This window comes from Bidens hawaiensis, unplaced genomic scaffold, assembly GCF_021521415.1.
Source record: "Bidens hawaiensis isolate Kalapana, Puna unplaced genomic scaffold, B.hawaiensis_p1.1 tig00006990_1, whole genome shotgun sequence".
NCBI lineage: Eukaryota > Viridiplantae > Streptophyta > Magnoliopsida > Asterales > Asteraceae > Bidens > Bidens hawaiensis.
In genome coordinates, this window is record NW_027491479.1 from 461,756 (window position 1) to 472,037 (window position 10,282).

Genomic DNA, 10,282 nt, shown 5'->3' on the forward strand with positions numbered 1-10,282 from the left:
AGGATCGCCGGAAAGAAAGAAAATAAAAAGGGGAAACAGGGGTCGGCTGCTAGGGTTTTAAGAACCCGGCTTTGATACCATAAAGGTTATTGAATATTGTTATTATCTCCATGTCTACATTACAATCGTTTCCTATATGTATACCAATGACCTACTACAAATATGCAAATATTGACTTTCCTAATTACAAAATATATCAAATATTCCTTTGCTAATAATTTTGTAGTGTCATAAGTATAAAAATAATCATCTATTTAATTGATGTCATGCCTTTTCAGGTTGCTGTACTTGAATCGCGTAACAGAATGGGTGGTGGAGTTCGCATTGATTTTTCATTTGGTTTTCCTTTGGACTGAGGTGCATCATGGCCAAGAAAAGCTTAATGCAGTACTATTAGAAACCTGCATAACACCATCTTTAGAATTATTTGATAGTTTTACATGAATGTTGAATTTTGCAAGTTGCACGAGGTTTGTAAAGAAAATCCTCTTGCACCCGTTATTGGAAGACTTGGGCTGCCTTTATGCCGGACAAGTGGTGGCAATTCATTATTATATGACCATGATGTGGGAAGGTAACAAAGTCCCTTTTTTTTTCAAATTTACTGTATGTTATTTGTTAGGTCTATTTTAGTTTGTCTTTTATTTAAGACAAGAAAATTATCTGAATAATCATTGACACTGTTTGATATAAGCTAATGATTACTATACATGAAAATATTTTACAGAAAACTGAATCATGCATTTGCATGTTTATTCTACGTGAAATATAAAGTGTACCAAGAGAGATCTTCCTATTCATCCTCATAAACCCTAACTGTGCCTGCTCCAAAATCTTCTTCCTGTCTCTTTCCTTGGAACTATGACCTCATGGGTTTTCTATCTGTTCATCAAACCCTCAAATTCTCTGATTCACAGTTAATTCAATCCAATTGAGCTTCAAATCCTGGTAAGTTCGCTGAAATCAGTAATAATTCTCCCCGTCCTTCATTTTGCAGTGAATTTGTAGCGTATATTCATTGATTTCATGTTTCCGTTTATGTAATGAACAATGCTTATAAGTAACTTGAATTAGAAATTGATTTGTTCGACGGTTGAGTCGGCTTCAATTTTGATATTATTCGCGTTAGTTAGGTTGCTAAGGTATATTTTGTGCTATAATTGATGGTTGATTGCTAATTGTAATTTTATGTTTGATCAACATTTGGTAGATTAATAATCATGCTAAATTAGAGGTTGTGGATTAAAATGTATATATATTTGTTCAGGATCTAGAGGCTGTTTAGATGTGCAGTTTTTGAGTTTAGCTATGGCCTGCATCGGAAATCAATTGATCCCCAATTTCAAGAGATCAATTTTTGAACATTCTACAAATTAGTAGCTCAAAACTTGAGATTAAGACAGTCTTTTTTTACATTCTTTTATTACTTAATGCTATTATTCTATATATGTGTAATGTGTGGTTAAACAGTGAACTGATTAGTAGGTTTTGGCTTGGCAATTTCTATGACGTAAACAGAGCATTGCCACGCAACAATCGGCCAGGTAAGTACTCGGTAATGAACACTATAGCCCAACGCTCTATCGATTGTCTTTTAGTTTTAGTTTGGTATCCATAGTGATTAGTTTTATACTGTTTTTGTAGACTGTGTATAAAGACATGAAGAAAAAGAGTATCGAGTATTTTGCACTTTAGACTTCAGAGTGTTGACAAATGTCACAAAACAAGGACTCATATGACCGAACTGTTATGGCTATGAGCCAATGAGCAAAACTTGGTAAATTTTATTTCTCAAGTAAACTTCATATATTAAAATATAATAAATTGTTTTGATACAATTTCAGAGTCTATATATGCAGATGTTAATAAAATCATAAGGAATTACGTGTAGTATATATTACACGGGGCTAACATTTATTAGATGAATGTATTGATTACTTGGTAAGAAAAACTTATGAATTGAAAAATATTAGTGTTGTGGCACGTGTCTTAAAAAAAAGTAATAATATAATCCAGAAAACATAACACAAAGTCAATAATGGTTTTAGTGATATCGCTAAGAAAACATAATGTTTAAAATAAATTATCCCCAAAAACAACGGAAATAGATGAGATAACGTAGTACTTAATTTCTTGCAATCTTGTCGCATTTACGCATGTCGTTCTTTTCAGACCCGCAAATTTGGCACGCCCTCAGTTTCCGTTGTGGTTTGGTTGTTACCAGCACCATAGTTCTCGTTAGCATCTTGCTCAACAAATGGATCTGTAACATTAAATAGCATACCAACTCAAACATAAAACATTATGAATGGATTAAATGTAAGCCAAATTAAGTTAATGTAAAAAAACATCAATTTATTATAATGATACTAGATCAAACAATGTGTATGTATAATAGCGCACACACTTACTATGCACGTTTAAGTTTTGTAAAATAACACACACCTAATTTGCAGTGTATCAAACAGAGTATCTATAACAACGCTGACCTAATAATACACTGTGTCAAGTAGTGTTTCTAAAATAACATAAAGTGTATCAAATAGTGTATATAAAATAACAAACCTAATATGCAGTGTATCAAAACAACATAGGGCATATCAAACAGTGAGTCAAACAAATGATCTTCAAAAGAGCACATGTTGTTACGCTATGTTCACCATTAACTGGTAAAAACAGCACATGCATCATGAACCAACCTGAATGCTTTTAGTTTATTAATGATGTTTAGCATACGAACACAAACAAATTGAAAAACAACACTTGTAAACCAAAATCAGAATCGATGGGCTAAAAACCCTAACGAAACCAAAAACAATTAATCGAAAATAGTTTGGTGCTTGTGCGCTATTAGCTTTATAAATAACACCACAATCGAACAATGAAAGATTGATAACAGAGTTCAACCAGATTGTCCATTCCAATAGGAAAAACCTTGAGTGTTGAACGAATCCAGTATTTCTTCTAATCTTAGTGTGATAAAAAAAATCATTGTATTACAACGCTTAATTGACAATTTTAAAGATCGTGGAAATTTGTAACTGATGTTGCATGATTCTAGGAATTTAATAAAAAACAATTTTACCATATTGTCCTTTCTAATTTATTTATTATTTGTTATTTCCTATACTCTGATTGGTTCTTACATTTTTCACTAAAATAACACTTTGTATTTGATCTTTTCTCTATATTGTATTGGTGTAATTTCCATTAATAATTGTATTTATGCTTTTAAGTACTCGTGTCTAGGTATAAAAATCATTTTCCACAAGTTGAAGAGTGTCATGATAGTGCACTTAAAAATTGCTAGAAATAAAGGAATCACAATTAAAGAAAAACATGAATGTTTTATTACTACCCAGCATTACAAATTATAAATGAAGAACAACAAAAAAGAATATAAATTGTCATTCGTTTTCTGTATCATCGGCGTCTTGTGTATCAACAGACGGGCATTCACGTAAACCATTGAACTGAACAAATAACGTATCTCTAGCTGAAGAACTACAACCCGTTGAATCTGAATGTCTCCACCAAGTTCAGTAAAAAGCAGTGTATGATTTCTTAGAATTGTTCTAAGACGAAGTCGTGTAAGACGTTAGAGGAGCCATGGTTAATTTTTGAAGATGTTGGGTCCTTAACGTTAGTGTTATATTCCAAAGACATCTTTGAATATGACTTAAAATGGAAAACCTCATATGTTCCTTAACTAAAAATAAAACAAAATTTACAAATGTCCATGTGCAACAACTATTGATGGAATTTACAATATCAAAATAGTTCTTTACAAAAAAAAATTAACTTTTTGAATTTCAAATATAAACGCTAAAGGAAACATTGAAATGATAGTCACGTAGCCTTTGTCAATTCCCTAACATGCATTATTACTCACAATAATAAAAATTCAAAAAAAGTAATTATTAACGAGTGAAACACGGAGGTTTCTGACACGTAGACAACTGTCTCCTAAAAAACCACACGCTCCTAATCTAAATGGCATCTTCTTTGGTGGCCGTCAGATCAGATTATCTTATCCGTTCCAGATTTCTAACGACTCTCAGACGTCTGATTTTTTCCTGGGCCCAAGTGGTAATATTAATACACTTGGCCCTCATATAGATAAGTCACCAGAATCACCGGTGCTTAGGATTATAGAAAACCTGACTTCATCCGATGATAAGGGTATTTTCTTCCAAAATGCCAAGACTTCCTTGTAGGTCCCAACGTGGGTGGATCTAACAACTATTCTTGGATCAACCAAACTTGATGCTAGCGGAATATCACACCAAGCACCTTGGTCTCGGATCTTGAGAGATTATTTTCGGTCGTGAGAAGTAGGGATTGAGAGAAAGAGAACAAGAGAGAAAGTAGGAGGTAAAAGTTAGAGAATTTGACAAAAGGCTCTTGTTTCTCATGGCATGCCCCCTATTTACTGGGAAGCATGCATGAGAAGCATGTTTATATTCATCAATGCCTAATGGGCTTTTTACAATGGACCTTGGCCCAATACATACAAAATGACCAATAGGCCCAAATAAATAAACAAACCAATACAAAAGACTTAAATAAACAAAACAGGACCTAACATTCCTGGTCGTTTTCTAATGAATACCAGAAATTATTTCTTAACGTACCCACAATGCAACCTTCCCAAATAACTAGCCTTAGAAGAATTGAAATCCTTATGAACACCTACAAACATAAAATTCATTCGGGTTGGGCAGCTATACAAATTCAAATTCACTGATTTGAACTTTTAGAAGTGGTGGGTTATATGCCTGCAAATCCAGCTACTAACACCAACAACGGTTGACAATATGATGACGTAAGCTTCTCCAGCAGGCCCTCAAGTTGACCATTTTAAATTCATTGATTGGCAGGCATATATAGTAAGATCTAGCTGTAAGTACGTATCAGAAGAGCGCGGAGCTTTTGATCCGAAAGCTGCCATTCCAAAGGCTTGTTCGTATATTGCAATTATCGTTGCACTTATGTATGTTCTAACTGTTTTGTTCGTGTTGTAGACTGATATGAGGTTCCAGAGCCATGCTGTGTTGGCGTTACAGGAGGCTGCAGAAGCTTACCTTGTGAGTCTGTTTGAAGACACTAACTTGTGTGCTATTCATGCCAAGAGGGTGACGATTATACAAAAAGACATCCAGTTGGCGTTACAGGAGGCTGCAGAAGCTTATCTTGTGGTATCCGTGCTTAAATTCCCTTATTGAGTAGAGTTCTAGTTATATTTGTCTCTTGTTTTAGAAGTATAGTATGTATTCTTTGCATACTGAGCCTGTTTCCTTAGATTATATGGTGTTAAACTTGATTGAGGATTGTATCTTAGCTCATGTGCTATTTGAATTTGGTTATATAATTGTGTTATGGTTGTTGGTGCAACTTTGATGGTTGAGTTATTGCATATATGTCTTCATGCATGCATTCATTGAGACTTAACTGAACCATTGTATATTTCCTACTTGTTAAGAATCATTTACAAACAGATCTTAGAAAGTACTAACTGCTAGTAAATCATCGATCCCGTTAAGTTTATTAGAGTTTAGTTAACTCTATTAGAAAATACTGTTAGTATAGTTTAGTGCCATAATTGTAATTAGGTGATGGTTTGTGTAAAGAATGTAAATTTGAAAATTAGAACAAATACGACGTATCATGAACCGTCGTGTCCCTTGCCGGAATAACCGTCGCCGGAGGGTATAAATACCCCTCCTCGGTCAATTGTAAGTTCATCACCATCACATTCAGTTTATAATAAAATCGTTTCCAATATCAATTGTGTTCATATTATTGTTTATCGATCCAATTTCTATCACTATAAACTAGGTTCGTGAACCCAATGTTGAGCCGTATTTATTGTACCACCAATTTTTCATATTCCTTCAACTCTATTATTCTTCTTCCACTATCATCAGACGAGTGCGAGTCATCCAATTCTTGTAGCCTTGAATTTTTAGCCAAAGGTGCTGTCGCCGCATCCAGGGCCGGCCCTTGGGGATGGCAGTGTGGTCGACGGCCATAGGCCCGACACCTCGTTAGGCCCGAAATTTTTTTTTTTTGAAAAAAAATATATGTATTTTTATTAAAAACAATATGTATATTAATGTTTAAACACAATTACATCATCATTAATTAGCTTGGTCTAGTGGCAAATGGGTATTACTCACAACTAAGACTTTGTGGGTTCTAGCCTCACATGAGACATGTTTAAATCTTTTTTTAAGCAAAAGTTTTTTACATAACCCAAATTATAACCAAGTAAGCCCATATAAAAATTAAACTGTTTAAACATAACAAAATACTCTTTTTACTTAAGGCCTAAAAAAATTTTCGTCTTCGGCCCAAAAGTTTTTTTGCTTTCTTGGAGCCGACCCTAGCCGCTTCCGAAGGTTCATTATGTTCTAATGGAAGTTTACTTCTTCAATAACTCAAAATACAATGAAGCGAAGTTTCGAGTGAGATTTCGATTGTCTGATGAATTATTTTAAAAAGACTGTTGCAGATGTAAACGCCAAGTTTGAATGGTTAAAAAAAGGGATCAACAGGAGGGGGGAAAAGAGTTTCACACTATTACAAAAATACGCATCTAGTCATCGGTAATTAAACAACTCGAAACCAGTAATGTTCCAGACGAATATAGCTATCTCGGTTAGGACCTCAAGAGAAAACCTAGAAAACTTTTGTAATGCAAATATTATTTTATACAATAAATGAGTGTTTACGCGCACCACCCTAAAATTTTTGTAATGCAGAAACCATTACCTTTTTAAAGTCTATGTTGTTTTACTAATTTTGAGTCTTTATGGCCCAGTTTGGACCATGGGTGTGTGAGTTCACTTGAGAATAGGTGAAATCACGATACGAAAATACGGTAAAAGGGTTTCGGTTCGGAACCGAACGGGTTTCGGGCCCAAATCCTGTTGTAGGCCAATACCTGTTCCGACCTTAAACCTGTTCTGAACCTGAAACTTGTTCCAACCCGAACCCGTCACGGCCCCGAAACCCGATCTGAATTTGAAACTCATCCCGATCCGAAACTTTTGCCGGCTCAAAACCCATCCCAACCCAAAAGAAACCCGTTCGGACCGGAAACCCTATCCAAACTGAATCCGGTTATGATCCGAAACCCATTTGACCCGAAACCCGTTCTGACCCAAAATCCGTTCTGACCAGAACCCGTCCCGATACCGAAACTTGTACTGACCCTAATCCGTTCCGACTCGAACCAAAGGTAAATTAATGATATTAATGATGAAATCATATTAGTAGTAGTTTTTTATATAACTGTTAAACTTTGATTTCCTTTTTTTGCTTCATACACATGTTCTTAGAGCCGAGGGTCTCTCTGGAAGCCACCTCTTTATTCCTTTGGATAGAGGTACGGTGTGCCTACATCCCACCCTCCCCAGACCCTACCTATAGCTCTGCTGTCGGTGGGATTTTACTGGGTATGATTGATTGATTGATTGATGCTTTTAGGAATGGCAACAAAAAACAAAGCCAACCTGTTTCAACCCAAAACCCTTCCAACACGGACCCGTTCTGGCCCAAACCCGTCTAGACCCGGATTCATTCCAACCCAGACCTGTTCCTACCCGACCCAAAAACAACCCTTTTATAATTTGACCCGTTTCTACCATAATCCATTCCGACCCTAACCCGACCCGTTTGACAATCGTAGATGACATAATATACAGAAAATATCATCGGTAAATATTGATTCCGTTAATTTTTGTTACGATAAGATGTTGACCCATTCGTGGGCCCGCCCATTTTACCACCTGTAGAAAAGAATGAATGTATCCATGGGTTTGTGGCAGCACTAATATGTATATGAATACCTAATCATTTTAAATTGACCCGTATTCAACTTATCGAAATCCAATCTGACCCAAATCAAAATTCAAAAGAAATTTAAAATCTTAAACCTGAATATTATCATAACTAATATTATTTTTTTTTTTAAAAATTGTCAATTTTGGAACACTCTTTAATTTTAGCCAATACCACTTAAGAGATGAACATAATACCTATTTCTATATCAGACAGATGAACTTTGCAACAGGCGCCTAGCTTTACAATCAGACAGGCAATTCCTGTTCTTTGCAAATATATTTTGTTTAAACTTATCTAATGGTGATTTTACACATGTGTAGGGACCATACAACATAGAGATGATCTGCAATATATATTATCATCATCATCATCATCATCATCATCATCATCATCGTACTCAGTATATCCCACCAATAGCAATGCTATGGTAGGGTCTGAGGAGGGTAAGATGTAGACAGCCTTACCTCTATCCCATAGGGATAGAGAGGCTGCTTCCGGTGAGACCCCCGGCTCGATAGTAGTTTTGCATCAAGCCTTGGACATAAGGCACATAGCACTCAATCATCGGGACACCGGCTGATCGGTGCATGTGCCCTTGTCTTTCGGCTATCAACGCCACCACATGATGCCTGATTAACCTTCCGCCACTTTTAACGTTATTTTCACGAGATTAGTAAAATAACGTCAAAATTAGTGCAATTTTACTTTTGCCCACCCGAGGGTTCACACATATATACATTATATGCGCGCACCGCAAGCAGGGCGTCTGCAATATATATTATATGGCATCAAAATGTAAATGACTGAATTCTCATAACAATAAGGACTTATAATGAATAACCATCAAAATGCTTTGCATCAGTCAAAGTTATTTTGAGAAAAAAAAAAGAAAGTTTGTTTCACTCAAAGCCTACAATAGAGCAATTCAACAGTTTGTTTTTTGGTTATTTTTTCGGTTATGGGTTTGGTTTGGTTGATTCAGTAAACTTTTAAAATTTTTCAGCTACACTATATAGCATACTTCTCATTATCATCCTTTAGCTAATGGGCCAGAAGATGAACTGAAAAGGACCTTTAGATTCTGCATTCAAAAGTTTCCCTTGCTAACAGATAAAATCAAATAAATTCTCGCGAGTCAGCGCAGCGTGTTTACTCAATGCATAGAAACCTCCATAAATGAATTTAATTGAGATAATATAGATGTTGGTAATCATGTGACCCATAAGTTATTAACTAAAGAAACAGGAAGCCCATTTGGACCAAGGGCTGAACCGGACCAACCCTTCCATGTTGGGTGTTTCCCACACTTGCAGAAGATTGGAAACTTTTCTCATGATCGATTATTAGAGCTCCTTTAGATGTTGTAGTGAAGCCTGGACCAGCATCGTGCTCTACGGTCTGCATTAACATTAAGAAACAAAAACAAAACTAGATTACCTTTTGACTTTTATAGTCAAGCAAACAAATACAATCCTGAATAACAAAGCTATTTCCACCTAATCCCTGCTCTGTGTTTGCATTAACAATAAGAAACGAAAACTATTCAAATATATAATATATATTAACTTTTCGACTTTTATAGTCAAAAAATCAACCAAAAAGGCTAAACAAGGTAGCTCTTTGGAAACAAAAGAAAGTAGTAATCACAGTGTATGATATCCAGAGAAAATCCTTATCATCATCATGCAAACACTTGAAACAAACAAATATATGAAACTGCAATAAATTCATGCCCGCATTAGTAGCAAAAGTTATATAATGAGTAATGTTGATATCAGAGAAAATCCATCTAAGCTAAGTTACCTTCAATGAATAGGCAATGAAATTTGATGGATTTAAATTTTTTATAATCGTTTCTCAACTCTCTTCACGAATACAAAAGTTATTCACATTCTACATACATACAAAAAGTTTTAACATCAACCCGCGCACAAGAAACAACACTACACCTAACCCTGTGAAGAACCGGAAGCGGTTGCGTTTGAGGAACCATCTTCTTTCTTGGAAAACGACCACCGGTACCCCTTCCCCTGCTCTTTGCATGTAGATGGCGTGACTCATGAGCATACGACTGTATATAAAAACCAACGTAGCATGTTATTTACTGTTTTACACAAACAAATTCATCTTTATATTATAAAGTCATAATTCACCTTCCGGTTTTTTACTAACTTCTTTCCATTCTGTGCTTTTGCTTGTGATGCCCTTCGCCTCAGGATCGCGTAGTATTGTTTGGCGTTTACCAAAACAGGCTCAGGTCCCGTTTCAGATGACAAGAGTATCCTTGCCGGCACATCCACAGATTGAGGTGGATTCTAATAAGACAGTCAAGATAAGTCCATACAGTGATAGTGGGATGATCTATGGATATATACAAGCATATATAGATATATGAAATCATGTATCTTACCATAGGTGGCCTGTAAGCTCTCAT

The 10,282-nt window shown here is 35.5% G+C and overlaps 1 protein-coding gene across 1 annotated transcript; it reads right to left on the reverse strand.

Annotated features, from left to right (window-relative positions):
• Positions 1-9,081: 9,081 nt before the first annotated feature.
• LOC143634066 (nuclear transcription factor Y subunit A-3-like) lies at positions 9,082-10,282 on the reverse strand. The gene is made up of 4 exons (XM_077102246.1): positions 10,259-10,282; positions 10,002-10,163; positions 9,803-9,919; positions 9,082-9,246 (listed from the first exon to the last, which is right to left on the reverse strand). The coding sequence occupies exons 1-4, from the start codon at positions 10,280-10,282 to the stop codon at positions 9,082-9,084; spliced, it is 468 nt and encodes a 155-aa protein (XP_076958361.1).

Excerpts from the sequence above, each read along its gene's own strand:
- LOC143634066 (XM_077102246.1), bottom strand. The coding sequence starts at position 10,282 with ATGAGAGCTTACAGGCCACCTATG. Across the intron at positions 10,164-10,258 it reads GAGCTTACAGGCCACCTATG|AATCCACCTCAATCTGTGGA; the intron begins GTAAGATACATG and ends CTGTCTTATTAG. Across the intron at positions 9,920-10,001 it reads AGTTAGTAAAAAACCGGAAG|TCGTATGCTCATGAGTCACG; the intron begins GTGAATTATGAC and ends TTTTATATACAG.